The sequence below is a fragment of the Pongo abelii genome, chromosome 11 (assembly GCF_028885655.2).
Source record: "Pongo abelii isolate AG06213 chromosome 11, NHGRI_mPonAbe1-v2.0_pri, whole genome shotgun sequence".
Taxonomy (NCBI): Eukaryota; Metazoa; Chordata; class Mammalia; order Primates; family Hominidae; genus Pongo; species Pongo abelii.
This window is the reverse complement of record NC_071996.2, coordinates 118,379,523-118,407,145: the sequence shown is the minus strand read 5'-3', so window position 1 is coordinate 118,407,145 and position 27,623 is coordinate 118,379,523. Positions and strand designations below refer to the sequence as shown.

General features: G+C 35.7%; 1 protein-coding gene and 2 long non-coding RNA genes across 4 annotated transcripts in view; 1 reads left to right on the top strand and 2 right to left on the bottom strand.

The window, feature by feature from the left end:
- Nucleotides 1-27,623, bottom strand: part of LOC112132325 (uncharacterized) — a 229,652-nt gene that overhangs the window by 17,048 nt on the left and 184,981 nt on the right. The gene's annotated exons all lie outside the window — the stretch shown is intronic.
- ABCA12 (ATP binding cassette subfamily A member 12) overlaps nucleotides 1-27,623 on the top strand; it is a 204,750-nt gene that overhangs the window by 111,737 nt on the left and 65,390 nt on the right. Inside the window, exons 12-23 of the mRNA XM_024243578.2 lie at nucleotides 5,347-5,603; nucleotides 5,695-5,807; nucleotides 7,015-7,139; nucleotides 9,490-9,663; nucleotides 13,004-13,168; nucleotides 13,490-13,700; nucleotides 14,665-14,804; nucleotides 17,287-17,406; nucleotides 20,826-20,916; nucleotides 23,373-23,552; nucleotides 24,090-24,405; nucleotides 27,330-27,444. Of these exons, the coding sequence (XP_024099346.2) occupies nucleotides 5,347-5,603; nucleotides 5,695-5,807; nucleotides 7,015-7,139; nucleotides 9,490-9,663; nucleotides 13,004-13,168; nucleotides 13,490-13,700; nucleotides 14,665-14,804; nucleotides 17,287-17,406; nucleotides 20,826-20,916; nucleotides 23,373-23,552; nucleotides 24,090-24,405; nucleotides 27,330-27,444 (2,007 nt within the window). The remainder of the gene's footprint in view (nucleotides 1-5,346; nucleotides 5,604-5,694; nucleotides 5,808-7,014; nucleotides 7,140-9,489; nucleotides 9,664-13,003; nucleotides 13,169-13,489; nucleotides 13,701-14,664; nucleotides 14,805-17,286; nucleotides 17,407-20,825; nucleotides 20,917-23,372; nucleotides 23,553-24,089; nucleotides 24,406-27,329; nucleotides 27,445-27,623) is intronic.
- LOC129058120 (uncharacterized) lies at nucleotides 21-12,105 on the bottom strand. Its single transcript, XR_008522984.1, has 3 exons — nucleotides 11,931-12,105; nucleotides 4,190-4,439; nucleotides 21-2,272 (listed from the first exon to the last, which is right to left on the bottom strand). It is a non-coding gene; the product is annotated as an uncharacterized LOC129058120 (long non-coding RNA).

The window sequence follows — 27,623 nt, the reverse complement described above, 5'->3', positions numbered from 1 at the left end:
AAACTTCATAATTTGAAAGAGATTTGAAAAAGGATTTGTAATAATAATTTCTAATTTGAGATGTCTTGTTTTAAAATTTGTAAAAGTAGATTTTGAAAGCTGATGTTTTAGATTTCACAGCATACAGAAATCTCAAAATGTGGTTCACCCTATTTTTATTGTTGTCATCAGAAGCTAAAATGAATATATTAAAATTTATGACACTAGAGAATGTGGGAAAAGGCAACCAAAAAATATATAACTGTATGTGGGAATAACTTTATGCTTATTTGTCTATTATTCTTTATCTCACGCATATAGTATACAGGTTATCATGAAATTTAGTTTATTTTTTAAATAACCCTATTAAAATTTGAAAGCTGTTTTCCTAGAAAGAATAGCTATTTAATTGGATTTACATAGGAATAAAGTGAAATTAGAACTGGTTTATTCAGGGCAAGCAAGATGACTTGTATAGTGAACATGGTATAATTAAGCAGGCATGCAAAACATTATGTCCATGTATATTACAAATAAATGTGCTAGTTACCATTACCTACATTTGAGCCCTAGTCTTCTACATGCATCAAAATTTCTAATATACTTAATTTAGCATTATCTTAATTTGTTTGTGCAAATGAGAAGGAAATTGTGCATTCATCTGGAAAATTCCTACTCATCCCTCAAGGACAAGTTTAAATACCACTTCTTCTATAATATTAGAGTATCACCTTTCTCGCTTTTTTTCAGCCAGAATAATGACTTTTTCTTCTGTGCTCCTATAATATTTATCCATTCTTTTTTTATCAATTATATGTGCTCCCATAATACTAATATATTTATTTGTAAGACATATCCTTTTACCCCAAAGTGCTTATTGTCAATCCATTGGAGGAGATGGAAAAGCAGACCAACAATTGTAATACAGTGAGATAAGTATTGTGACAAGGTGGATAGAGGCTTCTGTGCATGGAGGCGGGATATCTTACATGGATTGTAAGGGATAGAGGTGGAGAGAAGAAATTCTGTAGAGAAAATAATGCTTTCTCTGAGTTTTGAAGGCTGTGTAGAATTAGGTTAGTTGTGCATTCTAGACATAGAGTCCTGAGTTTAAGAAGATAGAGGCGTGAACTTGAAAGACAGGTATAGGGGTATCTGCAGTCATGTGTTCAGCTGGAACAGAAGATGCCCATGTGATAGGCAGAAAAGAGGGCTGCAGGGTGAGGCTGAGCCTAGATCCTGACTTCCTTGTCAAGGAGTTTGAATTTGATCATGAAAGCTGTAAATTTGAAGAAGGTGAAATTTGCATTTTAGAAACAGACATCTCTAATGAGATGACATCTCCAATGACAGTGAGATTTCTGGCCTTTGGAACTCATTACTTGGCATTATAATTTGTTGCATATGTTAGGTGTGTTTTCCTCACTAGAGTTTAAGCTGATGAAATTATGCTTTCATCACCCCTAAAGCCCCACATAGTAGGAGCTTAAGGCTTGGTTCATGAATGTATGAAAAAGTGAGGGTGTTACAGTAGAGCACTGACAATGTAATCATGCTCCCTGGGCAATTACAGTTCTTGACTTAAAAGTCACCAGGAAGCACATAATATACACTAGGGAAATGGAAACACCACAGTCTCAACCATTTATACTAATAGGATGGGACTGGGGCTAAAAATAATTTAAAACATCATCCCCAATTTGAATATAATGCTCTCCTTCAGGGTTACATTATGGAAAAAGTTCTAGAAGCCATAGAAGTGGAAATAAACTACATTCTTTTCCTTTGAGTAGAAAATCTATCATCATTTGTAACAAGCATGGCTGTTATTTGAAATTGATGGGACCCATTCAGTCCTAGACCACAAGCTCCATGAGGAATATTGCCAGGTCTGTTCCTTTACCATTGCATCCCCAGCACCTGGCATAGGGTATGACACATGGGAAACACTCAGTACCTATCACTGAAACAATGAAGACAAACTCCTGGAGTTTCACAGTTACTGATGCTCTTACTCCCCTGCTTTGTTCACCCTGATAATTAGTATCATGCTTGTGACCATCAGTTAGGGCACACCCAATCTAACGCTTTATTCATGATATTCCTAAGATGGTGGTGAACCCTGTCATTCATTGGTGACTTTTCCCAGCTTTTTCTCCTTGCCGGAACATTCTGCTCTTCTTGAACTTTTGTGTTTTCTCCTCCCTTCATTGTTTTATCTTTTTTTTTTTCCAGTTGCTTTGATGGGAAGAATAACTTCCTGATTAGGGAGCTATGCATAAAGTGGGTGTTCCTGTATTGGGCAGAAATACAAATAACACAATATTTTTATTGTAAAACCTGTAAAATTTTAAATAGACTCATTTTTCCCTCTATTTACCCACCAAGAGCCCAGGAATATTGCTGCTTTATCATTTTATGCCCATTGCTATTGTGAGGTCGGTACCATCGTGTCACTTACGATTCTGATTCAGACACATTTGAAAAGCATCAGGCAGTGGAGAATTCAGTCACAGCTGGAAATGACATTAGTCATCCGTTGTTCTATTTTAAACCTGAACTTTTACTCGTGATAAAAGAGAGAAGGGCTCTACATGAAGCTTTGGCAAATCTGCAATCTGAAGTTGACACATACTTTTGAAGAAAGAATTCTAAGTCACTGAATTTATGTTGATTATTAATGATCTGTGAAGCTTCTAGAACTTTAATGCCTGTATTGTTCTCAGAATAAAGTAGTAAGTAATGACAAAGACGAAATGACCATAATGTTGCTCCTTGGTGGATATGCTTCTCAATGCATTCCACATTATTGGCCCTGAATTATATTTTTATTTCAGAGAACCAAGCCTGTTAGCCACAGTGTGGCTAGATTTCCAATTTCCTCTTCTATAACTTTTATCTCACTAAGCCAAGACTATAGTATATGGACCCTTGCTGGTTTCCCACATATGTACACCAAACTTACAATTAAAAAACATGTTTCAGTCTCTACTGGGTAAAAGTCATTCAAATGTACAACACCTTCAAAGCTCAATTAAAACAAATATATTAGCCCAACATAATTGATCTTTTTATTTAATAAATTACCAAAAAAAAAACTCACTGGAGAATGTAGTATAGAGGCTTCACTCCATTTATTACAGGTTTAATCATATCTAGTAGCTGGAAAATCAAAAGAAAGACTAGAGTTGCAAATGCAGTTATAGGTGGTACAGTGATTGGGCCTATTCCAGGATGGAAAATTTCTCATAGCAATAACACTAGTAAGTAGAATTTTTGTACGTATAAACCTATTTTTGAATAGTTCAAACCCAGAGGTCAATTATAATATTAAGTACAATGGAAAATAGACCAATGATATTTACTATCTAAGATGACCAACATTTAATTGCTATAACCTACATGTAGTTATAAAACTCTCATTAAAGACACATCATTGTGCCTTTCTCATTTGATAATATAGAAATAAATATTCCCAAACATTTGCCGGTACCATAAAATACTTCATTTCAGTCAAACTGTAACTTCTGATTGGAAACTGAGCTGCAATGAATGACACATGTATTTGTTTCTTAGGATGTTGTTCCAATTTATTTCCCTTCTTAAAAGAAACCGCTCTAAGGTAGCTTCCAAGCACAATAGAATTTGCTTTCCCAGAGGCACATATTATTTTTTCCCCACGATGTAGGGCATGGAATATATCCTCAGAACACACAGAACACAGTGAACTGATAGTGAGAGGAATATCATTAACAGGACAGCAAATTATTTGATTTTCATTTTCCTCTTTTTCCTCCGGGTGTGGGATTTTTAAACCCTTTTAAGCACTTTTTAAAGCACTTTGAAAGACAAAAGCACCCAGTATCCTATAATACCTAAGAGAGAAGATAACATCAATAACTGCGAAGACACTTCCAAAAAATCAGGTGTCTTCTCGTCCATAGTTTAAATATAGTCTTATTAGAATGAATGTGATCTTCATGCTGCAGTTCAAGAAAGGCTTTTAAAATTTTTTGTTAACCTTTAAAAATTGTTGACTGGCCACAGTGGCTCACATCTGTAATTCCAGCACTCAGGGAGGCTGAGGCCGGCAGATGGCTTCAGCCCGAGAGTGAGATCAGCCAGGACAACATGGTGAAACCCATTTCTACAAAAAATACAAAACATTAGCCAGAAGTGCAGGTATATGCCTGTAGTCCCAGCTACTTACTTGAGAGGCTAAGGTGAGAGGATCACCTGAGCCTGGAGGTCGAGGTTGCAGTGAGCTGTGATCGTGCCAATGTACTCCATTGTTTCCACAAAAAAATATAAAAAATTAGCCAGGAGTGCAGGTATATGCCTGTAGTCCTAGCTACTTACTCAAGAGGCTAAGGTGGGAGGATCACCTGAGCCTGGAGGTGGAGGTTGCAGTGAGCTGTGATCATGCCAATGTACTCCAGCCTGGGTGACAGAGTGAGACCCTGTCTCAAAAAATAAAAATAAACATTGTGGTAAAATAAACATAACATTTACTATCTTAACCATTTTTAACTATACAGTGCAGTTGTGTTAAGTACATTCACATTGTTGTGCAACTAATCTCCAGAACTCATTTCATCTTGTAAAACTGAAACTCCATATTCATTAAACAACTCCTCATCCTCTACTTCCCCAGCCCCTAACAACCCACATTTTGCTTCTGTTGCTATGAATTTGACTACTCTAGGTACCTTGTCATATAAGTGGAATCATATAGTATTAGACCATTCACCTTTCATTTATTGAGACTGGCTTATTTCACTTAGCATAGTATCCTCAAGGTTCATTCATATTGCAGCCTGTGTCAGAATTTCTTTCCTTTTTAAGGTTTAATAATATACCACTCTGTGTGTGTGTGTGTGTGTGTGTACATTCCCACCAACAGTGCACAAGGGTTATAATTTCCCCACATCTTCTCCAACACTTGTTATTTTCTGTTTTTTTTTTTTTTAAATAGTAGTCTTAATGGGTGTGAGAAAGAAATACTTTTAAAAAGTTCTGAAACAGACCTGCTTTTTATCTGCCCTTACATGTGATTTAAAATATACATCAAAATATAAAATTAGTTGAAGTATTTGTGAGTTAAGCTGGATAAAACTAAACTCCATTTTTTAAAGCCTGCCCAGGTCTAATAGGCCCAAAAGTTTTATCAGGTTCTTACGAGAACAATAAACTCAAATGACAGAGGGTAGTACTTCATAATAAAACTAACGCCAAATGCCAACTAACCACATACATAGGCAGAATGTTTTTCTTAAAGGAAATCGACTGTGGTTGCTTATTATCAACTACTATGTATGTAGAAAAATGTAACTAATCTATTTCCCACTCTTTTCCCTTTTTGGAAAGCTGTCTCAACTTCGAAACTTGACCGAACTTCTTTGTGAATCTGAAACTTTCAGTTTGATAGAGAAGTCATGCCAGCTCTCTGATATGAGCTTTGGGAGCCTGTGTGAAGACAGTGAGTTTGATCTGCAACTCCTCGAAGCAGCAGAGCTGGGCACCGAAATAACAGCCAGCTTACTGTACCATGACAATGTCATATCTAAAAAAGTGAGAGATTTGCTGACTGGGGATCCAAGCAAAATTAATTTAAATATGGATCAGTAAGTTTTTCCATTGTCTTCTTCCTTGGTGAAATCTCTTTCAAAATATTGATATACTTAGTTGAATTTCCTCTTTTCTGTTTTGTTCCAGGTTTCTAGAACAGGCACTGCAAATGAATTACTTGGAAAATATCACTCAGTTAATACCGATCATAGAAGCCATGCTGCATGTCAATAACAGTGCAGATGCTTCTGAAAAGCCAGGTGTTTCCCCATCCACATTTTAAATCTTGTCTTATTAGAATGCATGTGATTCTCACGCTGCAGTTTAAGAAAGGCTTTTTTGAAGTTCCCAACCAAACTCGCTTTGCTATCTGCCCTTACACATGAGAAACCTGAAGCATTCAGATATGGTTACTTGTCTAAAGTAAACACACAGAAAGCTAGCAGAGAATGAAACAGGGAAATTTGATTTCACAGCAAAAAGATCTTCAAAAGTTTAACTAGTTAGACCATTCACCTTTCGTTTCTCTGATATATTAAAGTGCATCCGATAGTCAGCTGCAAGGGCAACGATGAAATTTACTTGCTTCTCTGAAAATAACCTGATGGAAAAAAACCAAAAGGATGCACTGCTGTCTACAGAAATCTCAATTCAGAACTTTCTATTAGTATTCCAAGCATGAGGTATCATGCAATACGTTTCTTCTTTGCATAATTCCTCAATACTGAAAGGAAAGGCATTCAGAATTTTGGACAATGGGCAGCCACAAAATTGGAATGGCACTAGATTCAAAAATAAAAAAAGATATATTTGCATGAAGGATACTTAAAAGAAATGGAAAGGCATTTGCAGGATGATTATTACAATCTGCTAAAATCTAAATATTGTTTATTGTGCCGTAAATGACCCAGAAATAAAAGAATTATAATCACTGTCCTAAAAGAGTTCGAAGTTAAACACATTCTATTTAAAAGTGAGATAATGATTGTAAAAACCCTTTATAACTGTAGTGTGAATGTAGTTAAAGAAAAATGCTCTGTGGCATTATGTGTGGATTTATCAAACTTTGTCCTAAATTGACAATATTACATGATCCCAGATTAAAAAACATATTGAATCTGTGTGATATTTTAAATCAAATGGAGAGATATTTATTTAGTGCATTATGTGATCAAAATCTGTAAGGAAAGCATATTTGCCTTAAATAAACCTTGACTTGTAGATACCTAAGGAAAATTTATAACTCAGAGCAATCTGTTACCTCGGGTTTATGACATCATAATAAGAACAAATCTAAATCAGATAGAAATAGATCCTAAATATGCAAAGTTTGCCAAAACTGGGAGACATCTGCCCCTGAGAAGGCATGTATGTTTTAGTCTAGAAGGTTTCTCTATGTTAGTCATACTAAAAAGAGTGACCTGACAAACCAACATGTGTTTTCTTTTTACATTTTTCTTCTTGCAGGTCAGTTACTAGAAATGTTTAAAAATGTTGAAGAGCTGAAAGAAGATTTAAGGAGAACAACAGGAATGTCCAACAGGACTATTGACAAGTTGCTGGCCATTCCCATCCCTGATAACAGAGCTGAGGTGGGGTGTCATGTGTTTGTACTTACATGCAGTTCTTAGAAATTTAAATAGCATTTAGCATTTGTTGAGCGCTTACCAGTTAAACACTGAGAAGTTGCATGCTAATCTGGTGAATTTTCTATGCAAGTGATAAACCTGGAGGCCTAATTAAAGATAGAAGAAAAATTCTGAAGCAAGAATTTTATCACTATGTGTCCCTTTTTTCTTTATTTTTCCTTCTCCTTTCCCATGCCCCATTTGTTCTTTCCTTTTCCTTACCCCCAGATGGCTTCCTCAATCAATGAGCTTGCAGTGAGCCGAGATCGTGCCACTGCACTCCAGCCTGGGTGACAGAGCGAGACTCTGTCTCAAAAAAAAAAAAAAAAAAAAAAAAAAAAAATTACATTCACTGTCGCAATTACATTGTCTGAGGTGAATTTGTACCTACTCAAATGCTATCAAAGTCAAACTTCAGTAACCTAATTGGGAGAAAATATATGGAGACTACTTACTATTGCTTGCAACTAAAATTAAAATGGATATTCATTTTTACTTTTTAAAAGTCCTACAGCAAGACATAGCATATACGATAGATGTGGTCAAGGGAACTAAGGGTAAGTTTGTGGTTGTAGTAAACATTTTTTGATGTGAAAATGAATAATGTCATTTCTTCATATGCTGGTAATAGGGTTTTCCACTCAAAATGTCTTATCTTTTATTCTTTTTCCAAGTCCATTGTCTGGAAGTGTCATGGAAATTTTCCAAAAGAGCTGCAGAGCTTAAGGCCTCATCCATTCAAACCTTATGTGTGACAGAGTGTGTCATTTCTAAGCACAGCCCAGTTATTTTCCAATATTGGATAGTTTCTAAAAAGCCTTTAAGGTTCCCCTTAAAAAATATTACAGCTATCTCTTGTCATTTTAATTGGTTCCCCCATACAAAAATTAAAACAGCTTTGCCTTTACTGTACTAGTAAATAATATTCATTGATCTTTTCTCTTTAATCTCACCTTTTGATTATTTGATCCTAAGATATAATTTCAGCAATCAAGTTTTTGGCTTCTGTAGAGCAGGTTCATTTTAGTAAATAAAACATGTAAATGGAGAGTCTACATTCTTATTACTTTCAAGAGGAAAGAGTGAAAACTTCCTTTGGCCTTGAATGTTATACGCTTTTCTCTTTATTTCAACTCGGTGGCAATAAAGATGACATCTTATTTTGCGTAATCATACTTCACTATCTACAGGAGCATTACTGTTCAAGATGGGTGATTCACATGATTGTAAGATCTGTAGCTCTTTTTCTTTGCTTTACATCTCTGGACCTACAGAGTATATTGCCTAAGATTATAACTTTTAATGATTACAAAAATTAAATGCAATTTGAATTTATTAAGAGTGAGATTTTAAAGGGAGCAAAGTCTCTTTTTTTTTTTTTTTTTTTTTTTTTTTTTGAGACGGAGTCATGCTCTGTTGCCCAGGCTGGAGTGCAGTGGTACAATCTGGGCTCACTGCAAGCTCTGCCTCCCGGGTTCACACCATTCTCCTGCCTCAGCCTCTCGAGTAGCTGGGACTACAGGCGCCCGCCACCACGCCCACCTAATTTTTTGTATTTTTAGTAGAGACGGGGTTTCACCATGTTAGTCAGGATGGTCTTGATTTCCTGACCTCGTGATCCGCCTGCCTCGGCCTCCCAAACTGCTGGGATTACAGGCATGAGCCACCGCACCCCGCCAGGCAGCAAAGTCTTAAACTAACATTTTCCCCAAACTTACTCCAAACCGCTTATTTTTCTTGGTATCATCATTCACCCAGCTGTTCAGGCAAGAAATCCAGGGGTCATCTTGAATGTCTCCTTGTCTCTTTTTTCCCCATCTTTTTTCTTTTATTTTTGAGACAGAGTCTCACCCCGTCTCCCAGGCTGGAGTGTAATGGCGCAATCTCAGCTCACTGCAACCTCCACCTCCAGGGTTCAAGGGATTCTCCTGCCTCCCCCTCCCGAGGAGCTGGTATTACAGGTGCCCGCCACCACGCCCGGCTAATTTATTGTATCTTTAGTAGAGATGGGGTTTCACCATGTTGGCCAGACTGGTCTCGAACTCCTGACCTTGTGATCCACCCGCCTCAGCTTCCCAAAGTGCTGGGATTACAGGCATGAGCCACCGCGCCCGGCCTCCCATCTTATTTCTTAAGTAAACTATTAATTCTCTGTTGTTTTATTAATAGTAATTAGTGCTTTAGATTAAAAGTTGTTTGATTCTTGAGGACTTTTTGTTTTAGTTTAAAATTTAGAGTATACAGAAAACCTCACAAAATGAACAGTTGACTCTAATGATTCACAGCTGAAATATTTTTCTTCCTCCATTTGCAGATTATTTCTCAGGTGTTCTGGCTGCATTCCTGTGATACTAATATCACCACTCCGAAACTAGAAGATGCAATGAAGGAGTTCTGCAACCTGTCTCTTTCAGAGAGATCCCGGCAGTCTTACCTCATTGGACTCACTCTTCTGCACTACTTAAACATTTACAACTTCACATATAAGGCAAGTTGCTGTTGGTTAAATATGTTTATATTCATGGTTTATATAAAACTAATTATACATTTATGTTCTCTGATAGTATGAGGGATGAGATCCATTTATTCAGCTTTTGGAATTATTGCATTATGTTAAAGCTAAATGCAACCTTAGAGATCATTTATTGCAATTTTGCACGTTTTATAGATGTGGAAACTGATATTATTCCTTACTAATTCTCGGTTTGTGTATCAGAGACCAATAATTAAATTTAATAAGTACTGTTACTGTGAAATACAAATGTTGTATTTCAAAAGTGTTAAATGCAAATGTTGCAATTACTTTTTTAACAGTGAACAGACATGAAGTTGGTAGGGTTAAAAAAGATTAGAAAAAAGGGTTTTCTTAATTAAAAATAGGATTTTTTTGGCGCTCTTAAAAAAAAATTTCCTGTTTCCTTCATCAATTTAGATAGAGGCTACCATTACATACCCAGAAGGAAAAACAAATGGTTGTTATTAGAGCTTAGTAAAATCAGCATTGACTTCATCTTGCAATATGCAGATGCTCTATGAGTACTTATTTACTAAATAACCGAAAGAAAAATATAAACGTAGGAAAATTAAGCACCTATGTTCACCCAAATTTAACCTGGGTCAAAAATATTTACATGTTCTTAAAAACACTGAAGAATTGTCCTTCTCTGCAGTAAACACAACCGAAAGGAAATAGCTGACATATTTTTGAGACATAGCCACAGGGATAAAAATGTTTTGGACTAGTTATAAGTAATCCTGTTCTGAGTTACTGTCATCTCACACCTATATTTCTGCAGTGGTCTCCTAACCATATCCTTTGCTTCCACACCTACCCTCTACCCCCATCCCTAGCACCTTGCAAGCAGCCTGAGTGATCCTTTTAAAACTAAAGTCTCATTATATCACCCTTCTGATCAAAACTTTCCAGTGGATCTCCATTTGATTCAAGTAAACCCCCAAATTTTACAAGGGCCTCATGATCCTGCACAATGATTCCTCATCACTAAAATCTCATTTCTTACTTGGCTACTTTCTGGACCCTGGCTCCAGAGTTGCTGTGTGGCACAACTCCAGAGACAACCCTTCACATGATTTGCAAGGCTATTTTTTTTTGTCTTTGCTTAACATTGACCTTCTCAGTAAGGTCTACCCTGACCACCCTATTTAAAATGCAACCAATGCTACCTACAGCACTCTCAAATCCCCTTTTCCTATTCTGGTTTCTGTTTTGCTTCCAGCCAACTATATATTTTATTAAATTTTCATTTTTAAACTTTTTTTTTTTTTTTTTTTGAGACAGAGTCTGTGTCTGCCACCCAGACTGGAGCGCAGTTGTGCCATCTCGGCTCACTGCAGCCTCCGCCTCCTGGGTTCAGGCAATTCTTGTGCTTCAGCCTCCTGAGTAGCTGGGATTACAAATGTGTGCTAGCACACCCAGCTAATTTTTGTATTTTTAATAGGGATGGGGTTGTATCATGTTGGCCAGGCTGGTCTTGAACTCCTGACCTCAAGTGATCCTCACACCTTGGGCTCCCAAAGTGCTGGGATTACAGGAGTGAGCCACCGTGCTTGGCCCATTTTTAAAATGTATTTGCCGTTTGCACCACTAGTATGTTAGTTCCACAAGGGCCTCTTTGTTCACTGAAATATTTTAAATGCAAAGAACAGTGTCTGGCCCATAGGGAAATGAAGCAAATACCCATTAACTCAACCAATGGTTATTTTACATAAACTATAACCTACAATACATATGACATGAAATTATTATTATTACTTCACCTAAAATTTTAACTCTAATTTTATAATGCCTCCACAGAGCAGATATCAAACTAAATATCTGCTGTTGCATCTAACCGTTAAACATGGGCATGTCAATTTATTTCACATTAATGTGGGAATGCCTAGAATTCTGGCAGAACTGCAATAGAAAATAGAAAAAAATGTTGGTTCTAATTTTTAAAATATGATTGGAATTAGGAGCTCTGCTATTGAGGTAACCGTATCTTCATGACTGAGAGATGTACAGTGTGGGAGATACGAACACAAAGCTACCTCTCTAACTGAATCTTGTGCTCATAATCTTGGTCTTTGACTTCCTTGGAAATATCAGGAGTTTTCTCTCAGGGACCTCAAACAGCTTTGCCCCTCTGCCTATGCCCTTCCTCTTCTTGTTCTTCCAATGGTATATTCTTTCTCATTCTTTGAGATTTTGCTTTGGAAAGGTCTCCTTTGATTTCCTAGCTAAACACTCCCTACCTTCTCATATGCCCCAGCCTTTGGTTCATTGGCTTGTTTGATATCTGTTCCTCCTAATAGATCAAAGTTCCGTGAGTACCGAGACGGTGCCAGCTTGAGCACCACTGCATAGCCATCACCTCACCCAGTGCTGGGAACACAGCAGGCACTCAATTCATGTTCCTGAATAAATGAAATAAGAGGATAAAAAAATTACATTAAAATTTTAAAACATTTTCAATGTTTCTTCTTGTAGCACATAAGCATTATGGGATTAAAATGACTTAGCCTGATAAATCATGTAAGCCTTTTGACAGTTTTATTTTAATTTTTAGGTGCATATTATATTATTTTTGAGCAATAGTATACATGAAGAAATATGTAGTTGACATTTGCCTTTATCACTTATAAAATCATCTATTTTTGCAACTTTATTGAGGTATTATTTATATACCATAAAAATCACTCATTTTACATGATTAACTCAATGATTTTTTTTAGTAAATATACAGAATTGTGCAACCATTACCACAATCTAATTTTAGGACATTTCCATTACTTCCAAAAGAAACCTTATATCTATTTGCAGTTACCTCTCATTTCAATCTCTAGCCCAAGCAACTTCTAATCTATTTTCTGTCTCTGTAGATTTGCCTTTTTAAAAAGATATTACATATAAATTGAATCATGAAATATGTGGTCTTTTTGTCTGGATTCATTCACTTAATATTTTTTTTTGTTTCATACATATTATACATGTATTGGTATTTCATTTTCTTTAATTGCCAAATAGTATTCCATTTTAAGAATATATACTTTGTCCACTCACCTGGATTGTTTTCCCTTTTTGGCTATTGTGAATAATGCTGCTATAAACATTCACATACAAATCTTTGTGTGGACATGTTTTCACTTCTTTTAGGTAAACGCCCAGGAATGGAATTGTCAGGTTGAGTGGTAAATTTACATTTAACTATTTAATAAACTTCAAAACTGTTTTCCAAAGTGGCTGTACCTTTTTACAACCTTACCAACAATGCATGAGGATTCAATTTTTCCACATAAAGCATTTATTTTTATTCTGTTTCTGTTAGGTGTTTTTCCCGAGGAAAGATCAAAAGCCAGTAGAAAAGATGATGGAGCTCTTCATAAGACTAAGAGAGATTCTCAATCAGATGGCTTCCGGCACACATCCGCTGCTAGACAAAATGAGATCCCTGAAACAAATGCATCTGCCCAGAAGTGTTCCATTAACACAGGTAGAAAAGTCACCCAGTAATGTTCTTGTTGAAAAATGCCTTCTGTCATATTGAGTAGTTACAATACATTCAGCTTCAATCGTAGTACATTGAAAAAAAAAAAAAAAACACCTACAAGAAAACTCTTATACCTAGCAACAATTTTTGCCACTTTAATTAGTGAAGTTTATTGTTCTTCATTTACATTTGGGATACACGTATAAAAGGAATTATGGAAACTGTAAGGATACTCTAAGTATTAACAGGTTCTCTTTCTCTGTTGTTTTCAGTAGCATCTAAAGCTCATATAGTGTCAATAAATTGTGGATTTTTGTCTCACAGGCAATGTACAGAAGCAACCGAATGAACACACCACAAGGATCATTTAGCACCATCTCCCAAGCATTATGTTCTCAAGGAATTACCACTGAATATTTAACTGCCATGCTGCCCTCTTCCCAGAGGCCAAAAGGCAACCACACCAAGGATTTTTTGACTTATAAATTAACTAAAGAGCAAATTGCTTCAAAATATGGAATTCCCATAAATACCAGTGAGTATACTTTAAAATAAGCATGACAATTGCTCTTAATGACAATAAGAATATTGTCTATTCTGTCTTAGTTTTTTATGATAAATGAAGTATTAATTTTCCCCAAGAATAAAAATAGAAAATAATTATACAGCACTTACCACATGTCAAGAATGTTATATACATTAACTCATCTTAGTACGGGGAAATGGAGTACGAGGAGGGTAAGTAACCTGGCCAGTGTCGCTCAACTTGGAAGTGCCTGAGCTGTCATTTGAACCCAGGTACTCTGCTACAAAGACTATCCTCTAAACTACAATACTACACTTAGATTTTGTCAGTCATCACTGAGACTTCTAGACAATATAAAAACTTGCCTTAAATCTGGGTTGAAATTTTTTTCCTAACTTTCTAGAATTAGAATTTTTATCACACATGGTAGAGTTGCATGACTGCAGCAGAACCATAAATGTTTAGTGGCACATCAAAACCATTTACTTGATCTATAAACTTGGAGATGCAAAATGTGATGAGTGAGCTCATTCAAATAATATATGGGTGTTTAGTATAGCAACTGGATTCATTTATTCATGTTTTTATTCATTCACCAAACATTTATTGAACAGCTCTTATGTATCTGGTACTATCCCAGTGGTTGATTTTTGTGTATTTTTTAAAAAAGTAAATGCTGGGAAATGAATCTGTTAGCCATTCTGAAATGTGGCTTTCACGTTTTCTATTTCCTCCTGGCAAAATGCCATCACTTACTCTGGGCTTGCTTATTGGGTTAAACTTTCTCACCTAAAAAAGATTTGTTACTATGCTTTCTTACTTTGACACCAGATGCCTCACATCTGTTAATAATATAGAAAGTACTAGGGCATGTATTTTTGGGTGTGATAAGAATAATCTGTGTCAATTTGCCATGAGGATATAGATTTGAAGTACATCTATTAAATGGTTTTATTTCACTTTTTACTTCCAGCACCATTTTGCTTCTCCCTTTATAAAGACATCATTAACATGCCCGCTGGACCTGTGATTTGGGCTTTCTTGAAACCTATGTTGTTGGGAAGAATTTTGTATGCACCATATAACCCAGTCACAAAGGCAATAATGGAAAAGGTTTGACCACTATAACTCAGTTTCTATTTTGAGTATTAAGATGTTTTTTAAAGTAGTCAACTTCCAAATTTACTTTAGCTGACTGATTTCTTTCTATCTTACCTACTATTATTATTATCCTTGGCTTTCTGAAACTATTCGTAAAATTCTCAACTTCTGCCCTGGATATGTGCAAGCAGTATAGATTGGGTGGGAGCCCTTTGAAGAGAAATGAACCATGTTAACATTTGAGAATGAGGTTAGTTGAAGCAAGACCTCCGATTTTTCCATTTATCTCAAAAAGCAGAAAAGTTCTCTACAACTGGTGTCTAACTTTCAAAGCATGTAAAAATTATTGTACTAGAAAAAGTAATATTGAGCATTATATAACTAGTTGGAACAAAAACAATCCCTGAAGTATAGATTCTTGGCTTCATATTTAGTTGTACAATTTAGTTGTACAATTTAACGTCTCATTTATATAGAAGATAGATGTTGAATAAGACAACATTATTAACTATACTTACCATTTACTTCATTTAACCATAATAGTATTTCCCTCTCACTTTAAAGTTGGCTTTAATTATTTGAATTATAAACCTAGTACTTTTAAAATGACAGAGCTAAAGTAAAAGAAAAATCTCTGTTTTACCATTACTTGGCCATTCAACTATAATTATATGAACATAACATTATTTTTATATTCTACAGAATAATGGACAGGGATCATTATTATCAAAGAACATTCAATTTGATCTCTGTCCACTTTTATAAAAATTGTGATTTAATACCTTATTTGCTTTACTGACTGTATATTCCTATGTAGTTTTGCATAAATTAAGTTATATATGAACTTTGTTTTTCAATGTAAATGAACATTTATTTGTTGATTTTTTTTAACTTTTTTAAGTTCAGGGGTACAAGTGCAGGTTTGTTACACAGGTAAACTTCTGTCATGGGGGTTTGCTGTACAGATTACTTTATCACCCAGGTATTAAGCCTAGTACCCATTAGTTATTTTTCCTGATGCTTTTCCTCCTCACACCCTCCACCCTTCTGTTCCCCTCTCTGTGTCCATGTGTTCTCATCATTTAACTCCCGCTTATAAGTGAGAGCATGTGGTTTTTGGTTTTCTATTCTTGTGTTGGTTTGCTAAGGATAATGGCCTCCAGCTCCATCCCTGTCTCTGCAAAGGGCATGCTCTCATTCTTTTTTATGGCTGTGTGGTATCCCATGGTGCACATGTACCACATTTTCTCTATCCAATCTATCATTGTTAGGGATGTAGGTTGATTCAGTGTCTTTGCTGTTGTGAGTAGTGTTGTGATGAACATATGCATGCATGTATCTTTATAATAGAATGACCTATATTCCCTTGGATATATACTCAGTAATGGGATTGCTGAGTCGAATGGTATTTCTGTCTTTAGGTCTTTGAGGAATTGTTACACTGTCTTCCACAATGGCTGAACTAATTTACATTCCCACCAACAGTGTATAATTGTTCCTTTTTCTCCACAACCTCAGCAGCATATGAGCTTATGTTTTAAGCGTGGTCTTTTTTTTTCCCCTTTTGTATTTGGTTCTCACCTCCCCTTTTCCTCTTCTCTTGATCCTATTCTTCCTTTCATATAAACTAATGTATGTTAGCACTCATATATGCATCTTCCTATAATTTATTCTATTACTCCAATCCTTTATAGATTATTATACCACATATATTCATATGCAGAGTTCTTTGAGGTCACTGCATTAAAATGATACTGCATTTTAATCCTTTTTTACATATAGTTTTTCTCATACAAGAATACATTGTGGAAATTTTTCCAACTCAATAGGTATAATTTAATTCATTCTTTTTAGAGACTGTGAATTTTTTTAGAACACCGAATTTACTCATCCAATCATCAGGTGGTGGGCATTAACTTTGTTTCCAATGTTTTGTGTGCGTGTGTGTGTTTTTCTTGCTAATGTAAACAATGTAGCAATAAATATTCTGGTGTATTGGTTTTATGTAGCAGTATTTTTATTTCAATAAGATGAATGTTCAGAATTGAGGGGTTGAAGGATATTGTATTTTATTTTAATAGCCATTGTCAAATTGCTTCCCAAAAACCTCTAACATCTATTCTCAGCAGCAATACATGAGAATATCCTTCTGCTATCCTTGAACTAGGATGTTTCTTTAATAGTAAAGTTAAGTGTATCGTTGGTAAAAATGAAAAACTGGTAAGAACTCCAGAAGTCATGCTTTCATTTTGGCTATAAACTCACTCTGGACATGAATCAAACCCTAAATTATCCAGAATTTTTATAAATGAACTTGACCCTATAAAAGCTGTCATTTGAAACTTTTGACCATGTGGGAAATTTCTGAAAATTTTTTGTACTAACTTCATGTTTTAGAACTGTCTTTTGAAGTTATGTAACAAAACAAGATACCATGTTAAAATATAGACAAAATACTAATGGATCACACTTCTTTTGTTTCTTTGTCATTAAGTCCAATGTAACTCTGAGACAGCTGGCGGAATTAAGAGAAAAATCTCAAGAGTGGATGGATAAGTCGCCACTTTTCATGAATTCCTTCCATCTGTTAAACCAGGCAATTCCAATGCTCCAGGTATGAGATGGTTCTGTCATTCAACTTAGTAGGAATTTGAATTCTTTGAGATTTTAATTGCCTTCATTATGTGAATGGGAAGAGAGTAACTTTCCTTATTCAACAGATTAAATTGCCTCTCTTCCAGAGAGAAGGTCTGAGACAGGGCAACTGATCTATCACTCATGTTCATAATTGGCTAACTTCACCTCTGGTACTACAGCTCCTCTGTCTGTAATTCAGAGAAGACATCTTACAAGTTGATCTAGAGACATAACTAGTGATGTAAATCAGTTTTTCAAAAGTTTAAAATGCTATAAAAAATGCTTGTTATTGATTTCTCTCCTTTAAATTAGTCTCCTTTGCTATCTTAACCAGAATTCCTAAAATACCAATAGGCTAGAGAACATTAAACTCGGGGAATTCCATGGTAGAAATTTATGACACGTGTTAATAAATTCCAAATTCAGTTTAACATGTTATACACAAGGTGTTCTCATTAATGTATTTATCTGAATTTATGTTTAAGGCCACTTAAGGAAGCAAAAGTTATAATTGGAAAAAGTGCTCTAGGCCAGGTGGGGTGGCTCACGCCTGTAATCCCAGCACTTTGGGAGGCTGAGGAGGGCGGATCACCTGAGGTTGGGAGTTCAAGACCAGCCTGACCAACATGGAGAAACCCCATCTCTACTAAAAATACAAAATTAGCCGGACGTGGTGGCGGGCGCCTGTAATCCCAATTACTTGGGAGGCTGAGGCAGAAGAATTGCTTGAACCCGGGAGGTGGAGGTTACAGTGAGCTGAGATTGTGCCACTGCACTCCAGCCTAGGGAACAAGAGCAAACACCATCTCAAAAAAAAAAAAAAAAAAAAAGGCAGGAATTTCTGAAGATGATGCAAATAATGTGGGGAAATGTTTCAGTCACAGAGCTATTGACAACTGAAGATGGAGCAGCAGAATTAGCCCAGTAATCAGTTGGAGAAAAGAAAATTGGCAGGAATGGTGACAACCTAGGAGCTTCAAGAGACTGGCTTGCATATCCAAGAGAGGTCCTTGGAAGATTAATGGAGCCCTAAAATATTTTTGGGAAAATAGTGCCCTTTTGTATGATCATGTTTAGGAAGTTAAACTTCGAATGAAGGATATTATACGATATGAGTTGGTCAGAAAAATTATACTCCAAAGGTGTTTTTATTCAGTCTTTGTTTTGACTAACAATTAATGCATAGTTATAATTAAAACCCAAATTTTATCATAAATGATTAAATAAATTTCTAAAATAGATATTTAATATATTTAATAAACATAAACTTTTCATCAAATGTCTTCCCCACAATTTCCTATTAATTTTTGGTTCTAATTCTAAGCATGCTCATTTTAAGTGATCTTTTCTAGTGAGTCTCAGATAACGAAGGCTACTTAGATAGTACTTCATGACAAATATATTTTCTTGAACAATACATTGCTATTTTCTCCTGAGACTTTTTTTCCAGGAGGAGAAAAAAAAGCCACATATGATTTTGTTAAGAAGAATTTTGTTAGCTAAAGTGGTGAATTAACAGGATATGTTCTATACATAATAGTTTCAAAGTACCGTAATTTGCTGGAATCTCTGAGATTGTATTCATAAAGGGATCATTATCTAATAGAAGGATCTTGATTCTGTCCAGAACAAAATAATTATTTTCAATTATTGAGGAAAAGCTTAATATTGTAAATATGCACAGAATTTGAAATTTTAAGCTTTTGGCACAAGAACTGGCTTTGCCACTATGAACCCTTAGGTGAATGACTTAAAGTACGTGAACTGCAGTTTATGGATCTCTAAAATTAGTATATTGGTAATGACAGACTTGTGAAGATCACATATGTGGAAGCATTTGGTGTTTTGGTATTTTAAAATTTTTTTTACATTTATGTGATACAAATGCAATTTTGCTACATGCATGGATTAGTATTGATCAAATCAGGGTTTTTAGCATATCCATCACCCAAATAATATACATTGTACCTATTATTAGATGTCATATGATTGATTGTAAAAGGAGTGATGGGAGAATTGAAATAGGGTTTAATGGATTGTCTCCAGATTGCAACTAACACAGGACTTGATTTGTTAGTAATGCTCTGATACAGATTTTCCAAGATGCAGAAGTTAATTCCTGATAAACAGATCTTAAAGGACTGTTATCATAGCATGCAGCTGCATGATAGCTAGCCATCAATCTACATGCCACCAGCTGCTCTTAGAGCCCTCAGTAGCTATGGATTTAGCAAACTAATTCTAATATATATGTGCTCGACTAATATGTTATTCTTAATCATTCATCCCCATGACAATAAAACAAAAAACACTACTAAGAAGGACATGAGAATATGTTGTACCAAACGGGGCTCTAAAAGGACAATCAAGCCTCACTTACATAAAAACCAGGCCATGAATTTACACATATGATGAAAAAACATTTCTTTAATTGAGTCGAATTCTCTCCTTCATTTTTTCCCTTAGCCCTTATTAATTGTGTGTCCTTAGGAGAATTTACATAGCTTCTTTAGCCATAGCTTTGTCATCTATTACTTAGAGGTAATAATAGCACTTACCTCCAAGTGTTGTTGTAAACAAAGTGAGAAAGTCAAGCTAAACTCTGTAAGATGGTGCCCAGCACATGGTATTATAAGAGCTCAGCAAATATTAGGTAATAATACTCCTAGAGTGATAGAAGTTATGTCTTCTAATTTGGCAAATAGCTATAAAGGCCTTTATATTTTAAAGCAATTATGTTCTTTTAATTTTTCAGTCTTTCCATTGATAGAATTTAAAGTTTTATCATCAATTTATTCTTTCATATTCACATAGTTGCACTTATGACAGTACAAAAATAATATAATAATTGAAATGGACTGTTCTGATGTGATGAGGCATTCTTACCTACTTCACGGAAAGGTTACCTGAAACTGGAAAAGATACTTGCTAAAAGCTTCAGGCTAGGAAGTAGTAGAACTTGAATATAAATCAGTTGTGATGTCAAATTCCATGGAGACATCATGATTTTTAAGAGTTTTGTTTCAAGTGAACAAAGTTCAACCATGAATCACAACATTGTGTATAGTATACATTAAAAAGGAATAATACAGCTATGAGGAAAAATTCTGTTAAATTGAATATAATTTTCTAATGTTGATAATTGTAGTCACATCTGGCCACTGTGCATGCTGACCAATTTGTATCTACAGACAAGCAACAGCCCAGCCTGTCAAGTCATTACCAACCCCCAATCTTCTCTTTTCTTCTCAAGGATTTCTCTGTGAGCCTTTGCAAGACAGTGCATTGATAATGCCCAGTTGTGGTTACTGCACTTCACTGTGGTGGTTATTAGAGAGACAATGTCAAACATAATTTTTCTTGTATTGAAACTGATTTTTAATTATTATTTGTTAGAATACTCTAAGGAACCCTTTTGTGCAAGTTTTTGTAAAGTTCTCCGTGGGACTTGATGCTGTTGAACTATTGAAACAGATAGATGAACTCGGTGAGTCCAAATTTACAAAGCTTTTATTCATGAGTCATGTCGGAAATATAAACAACATTGTTCCATATGATAACATTTTCCCCCTTTTCTTCTGTACTTAGTGTCTAGCTAGTTACTCAAAGAAAAATGAGACCCTGGATATATCCCCCCCATCTTTGTCCCAGTTAGTTGTACAATTACAAGTAGCCATGATTATTTGGATGCCCAGTGTCTGTAGTTAATTTCAATAATTATAATGTAGGCCAGGCACGGTGGCTCACGCCTATAACCCCAGCACTTTGGGAGGCAGACACGGGCAGATCACTTGAAGTCAGGAGTTCAGACCAGCCTGGCCAACATGGTGACACCCTATCTCTACTAAAAATACAAAAATTAGCTGGGCATGGTGGTGCACGCCTGTAATCCCAGCTGCTTGGGAGGCTGAGGCAGGAGAATTGCTTGAACCTGGGGGGCGGAGGTTGCAGTGAGCCGAGATCATACCACTGCACTTCTGCCTGGGTGACAGGAGTAAAACCCTGTCTCAAAAAAAAATTATTATTATTATTATAATGTAATATAAATGCAGTTTTTTTTCTTCAATCATAGGTAGGTTGTTAGAAGTAAGGGAGCACTTTATTTTAGTGACTTGATGAAAGGCAAGTCCTTAAGAACAAGGGAAAATGAAATTATTTATTTCTGGCTACATTTAACATTTTTATCTCCACTGGCCTCAGTATCACTTGACTAACCCAGAATGTAATTGGAAGAGATATAGAGTTAGCAAAAGCAAGACAAACACAATGGGGAGACTCAAAAGAAAATAAACTGAAATCAGTATTCAAGGTTGGGTCCTCCTCACATGGTCATTTAAAAGGAAGAGGCTGCAGAAGATCAAAGGAAGCTGTCTAAACTTGCGCATTCCCTCCGCCACATCCCCACCTTCAACCTAAGGGATGTAAGACATCTAATTCAGGCTGTGTCTGATTCACTGTTGCTATGCAACCATGGGTATGAGAAACGGATTGAGAGCATCAGAATTTGGCAGTAGCAGAGCAAACGCCCCTCCCCCTCCTGGGCACTGCTGGGACGTAAATGATTTAGGTTCTAAACCATTGGGGAAGAATTATGCCTATATTTGTACTGTAAATGATTGTACACATATTACGATAGTCAACCCAGCTTGATTAAATAAAAGTACTAGTGGATTTATTCTCTAAAAGTATCATTTGGGCAAGGAACTATTTGATTAACACATCAGGGCTAAACTGCAAAGTTCTTAGATAAATTTTGTCATTTCTAACTTCTGAACTAGGAAGTGAGGCTAAGAATTTAAAATAAGATTAAAATGAACGTAGCATTGAGACTCTTATGTTTGTATAATTACATACGTAACTTAGTATTGAAGAGGTTACATAGTTTGAATTTGGGGGACTCTGACCCCTTGAAGTGTTTTTATGATCCTGTCTACCAGAATTTCTAAATAATTCCTTGGTGTTGTGTTGATTTCCAGTGGCCGCTGGAGGCCACTATTCAACCACAATTTACCCCTCCCCCACCAACATCTACATCAAGTAAAACATTTCACTTTAAATTCTAATGAGAAATGCATTTAAGCAGTTGTCTTCTGTGAGAAATTTAGTCCTATTTTGGATGATGTAAGAGACATGTCTGGGTTCTGTGAGGAGAGATTTATTATATTCACAGCCTTCTCAGTATTCACGATGATCAAGTCAGTAAAAATTTAATTGGCCAAATGATTTGTTAACTTGCAATTTCATATTTACCCTTTGTCCTGGTTGATTTCCTCACAAAGAATCATAACATTGAAGAGAAATTAAGTCCCCTTTATTCCAGAGTAATTACCCAAAATAAAATCCTGATCATTTTGTCAGATTAATACAGATATCAAAAGTGGTAACTCACATAAGATTTTAAGTCAAACAGTATTAGAAACTCACAACTATGTGGCATATATTTTCAGGTATCTTAAATGTTTCTATATCACAGCTTATGTAATAATATAGTATATGTATCCTATGCACTCTACATAGACTTTCCTTTGTTTCAGTTTGTGCATTCACATTCTGTGTACAAAGCAGGCATTTCTGTTTAGTTTATTCTAAACTCGCATCTCTGGTTTATAGTTTTTGTCCTAACTACATGTAGATAGATTTTTAAAAATTTATTCATCTTAGTTCTTTGTTAATTAAATTGTAACAAAATATACTTTTAAATTATCTTGTATCTTTCTTAGAACCTAGGTTTACTGTATTTGTAACTAGCTTGGCTCCTCAATGAATATTTGCATAATGACCCATTTTCTTTGGTATAGAATACTAGATATTTTTAGAGTAAATTCTGCAGCCTTTTGTTATTTATAATCTAGTTTAGTATTTACAAAAAATCAGCATTTCATCTAATTACGACCAGAATCAAGACCATAATTTTTTTTTGTCTCTTTTGCTTTGCCTCTTTAGACATTCTAAGACTGAAATTAGAGAACAACATTGACATCATTGATCAGCTTAACACACTATCTTCCCTGACAGTAAATATTTCCTCTTGTGTATTATATGACCGTATTCAGGCAGCAAAAACCATAGATGAAATGGAGAGAGAGGCTAACAGGCTCTACAAAAGCAATGAACTCTTTGGAAGTAAGTGCTGTTCTATTAGGGTTTGAGCATCTCTTTGTGCTAAAATTGGCCAAATTCTTTCCTCGTGTCTTTCATCCAGAACTCAGAAAACTAGTGTGGGGGTCATTAGGTCCTCTGATGTCCTTAGAAAAGAGAACCTTTGATGTAGGCAACCAACTATAGTCTCTAAGTATGTCTAATTTTGTTGGTGTACTTCAAATTAAGATTGAAAAGGATTACATAGTTACAGAGTGAAGTTGAGTCCATCCTCATAATCAGTCATTATTTATCTAAAAGTGTTTTTATATTAATAAGTGGCTTAGAATGGTGCATTTAATCTGTCTACTCAGTTGGTGATTATATTCTTAAACTCCAGCTTTGAATTTCTGAGGTTGGCACCTCCAATTAACCATGTTTTCTATAAATTAAGAACCTGAACCTACTGTCACATTACTGACTCAGTTGACTGTTTGGCTGTCCCCTCTGTGTACTCTCCAAACAATGAATAACGTCAACCATAAAATAACCTTTCTGCTGTTGTTGCCATTTTATTTTTAGGTGTTATTTTTAAGCTTCCTTCTAACAGAAGCTGGCACAGAGGCTATGACTCTGAAAATGTCTTTCTTCCTCCTGTCATAAAATATACCATCCGCATGAGTCTCAAGACCGCACAGACCACAAGAAGCCTAAGAACCAAGATTTGGGCTCCAGGGCCACACAATTCTCCATCACACAACCAGATCTATGGCAGGGCTTTTATTTATTTACAGGATAGTATTGAAAGAGCAATCATTGAATTGCAAACTGGAAGGAACTCCCAGGAAATAGCAGTCCAAGTTCAAGCAATTCCTTATCCCTGCTTCATGAAAGACAAGTAAGTGTGTGCACTTTCAGCCTTTTTAATGATCAACAGCTTTTCTGGGAACTCACTTCAGTCCATTCATTCAGATGTATTAGATGAAAGGAACAACATTCACCAAACTTTTGTAATAAGCTTGTTTTGAGAAAGGGTTCACACTATAGGGCATAGCTTCATCATAACTGCTCATCAATACCAAAATGATGGTAAAGTGTTTACCAAATGATCTGTAAAAACCCTTAGCTCTCCAAAAATTCTGGCCCTAAAATTGGAATAATTGGACTTCAGACCTGAGTACATTGCTGCATGATTTTGATGTTCCCCACTGTCTACTGGGCTTACCTCCCTCTAGTCAAATGAAAGGGATGAATAAGACGATCTTAAAATCCCTTCCAACTCCCAAATTGGATTTTAAAAAATCTGAGCACATGATCAATTTTAAGAAAACAAATTGATAAAAGAAATCTTGAACACATTTTGATCAACTATTTGAGATAAATATTGTGCTACCTGAAACTTTCATGTACTATCAGTTCATTTGCTAGGAATCCTCTATATCTAAAATGGTTTTTCTAGATGAATAAAAAAGTAACAATAATGCTTTTAGACAATTCAATTTCAATGTTCGAGAAATCTGCCAGTTGGGTAGCAATGAATGCTTCCTTCACTCTGTAGATGGTTAAAAAATAAGCGGATTATGTTTTTCAAGCTCACCTTCCTATATAAAAGCTTGAGGCTGAATATTACTTTAAAGGAATTGAACATGCTACACAACCCAGTTATTGCAGTTTATGTACAATCCAGATGGTATTGGCTTTTTCTTTTCTCTTCTTTTTTGTTTCTTTCAATGCTCTGTCTCTCTTGGCTACTTCAAGAGTTATAAATGAGATGAGGTAATGTAACCCAGTGCAACAGTAGCATGAGGAAGCAGGTAAGGAGTCCATCAAGTGGACTGTCAAGGTTAGCTGGCTGTTGTGGAGGCTGTTGTGGAGGCTGTTGTGGAAGGGACTTTGCTGCCTGAACTATGTGCGAACTGCAATGGCTTGCACAAATTATAAAGATCTATGGGGCCAATTAAGTTAAAATTCTTATCTAGTTACCTACTCATTTGTTCCCCTTATAAATTTTGGTACCTAGGATGGTGGGTACCTGGATGTTTCTTTAAAGAATAAGAATAAGTGCAGCCTGTATTCTTTATGGGAATATGTTCATTATGCCTTACACACATATTCACTGTTGCATATAAAGTGATTTCACATAAATTATTTCATTTGTTTCACCCAACAACCTCATAAGGTAAGTAAGAGCAGGAATTATTGTCCATACTTTCCAGATGAAAAAACTGAAACCCAGAAAGGCTAATTAACTTGCCCAAGATAATATAACTGGTACTACACTAGTCCTCCTGTTTAGAAGACCGACATTTCTGCTTTATACTAGACCAAATCTAAAATACACTATCACTTGGAAGAAACATTACAGGGGATTTGTTGTTAATGAATGAAGGCTTTTGCCTAGTTCTAGATCCAGAAATCACTTCAAGGCGGTACCTGAACCAAAACAAAATTCATTCAAGAAGTATTCTTTAAATGCCTACCCCATGCCATACAGTTTCCCAGGAAACAACAACAAAAATGGAATATGGCCTCAACTCCCACTGCTCCCTCACCAAAAAACACCTCATCTCTCTCATAATGACACACTTCCGCATGCTAAAGTGATACTGAATGATAGTGATCTCATGCTTCATTAATATTTACATTTTTCTTGGGGTACTTGGAGGGAATTTTTTAGCTTTGTAGATTAAAAAAGGAAATGGCCTTGGGACCTTTCTCCAAGTGAAAGCTTGAGTGGAGCCCAACATATAAACAGAGCTACTTAGAATCTCTCATCGACATCTACTGCCTTTGCCTCAGCTCAAATAAGGGCATCAGTTGTCAGAACCATGGCTCCTAAGGTGTGGTCCCTGGACCAGCAGCATCAGTATCACTTGGGAAGTTGTTTAAAAAGCAAATAGATGGTCCCACCCAGATATAATAAATCAGAGGCTGGGGCCCAGAAACTTGTGTTTTAGTAATCTCTTTGGGTGCTTTGAGAACCACTCCAATTTAACTGTCAGGCTTCATGAGCAGGACATTGAGGAATACATCTGGGCTTGAGGATGTCTTCCAGTGATTCTCTAGTTTAGCACATCATCAAAATAGGCATTTCTATACCATGTATAAAGCATCTTCCAGAGCATTACTTTGAGGAATCCAAGTTCTTTGTCTGCATTTTAAATCAAATGCTTTGGGCCGGGCACAGTGACTCATGCCTGTAATCCCAGCACTTTGGGAGGCCGAGGCAGGTGGATCACTTGAGGCCAGGAGTTCGAGACCAGCCTGGCCAACATGGTGAAACCCCATCTCTACTAAAAAACAAACAAACAAAAACAAATGAATGCTTTGGATTTTATTTCAATTTTAGAAATTTAGTTTCATAATAACTATGATCTTCCTAAGAGTAGCTATAAATACAGTAATTTTGGAAGATATAGCTTTTAGTTAGGTAAACCAATCATTGTCTCATTTTAAATCTGCCTTTTAGATAAGAATTTAGTTTAGACATAAAGGTTTTGAGCCTTGCAATTATATCTATATAGTAATTATTTTCCCAGACAGGACATACTCAAACACAATTTAAACAATATGGCAATTTTATGTAATAATCCAGAGCTTTTTTTTTTCTTACTCTTGAAACATTACACTAAAAAAATCACAGACCTATGGTTAAATCAGCTTCACGCTTCATAAATAATGGGGTAATACTGATTATTTTCAATTTCAAAACATGATCATAACTTCAATGTAAGAGAGAGTGAGTTCTTTATATACTATAATCTCTGCAAGTATGGCATTCATTTTGGTCACTGAATTTTTCTTTTTTTGTTTGTTTTACAGCTTCCTAACCAGTGTCTCTTATTCTCTTCCAATTGTGCTTATGGTTGCCTGGGTTGTATTTATAGCTGCCTTTGTAAAAAAGCTTGTCTATGAGAAAGACCTCCGGCTTCATGAGGTATGTTGAAAATCACTTCTTGTTATGAATAAGTCCTGTTCATAGAACAATTACTATGATTTTCATCATGCCTTTATAAACTCAGAAAGCCTAACTTATCCCTTGTGAATTAAACAGAAAGAAAAACCTTTTACAAATCACAAAAGCAGCTGATAAGGCACTATTTTATTTTCTCAAAA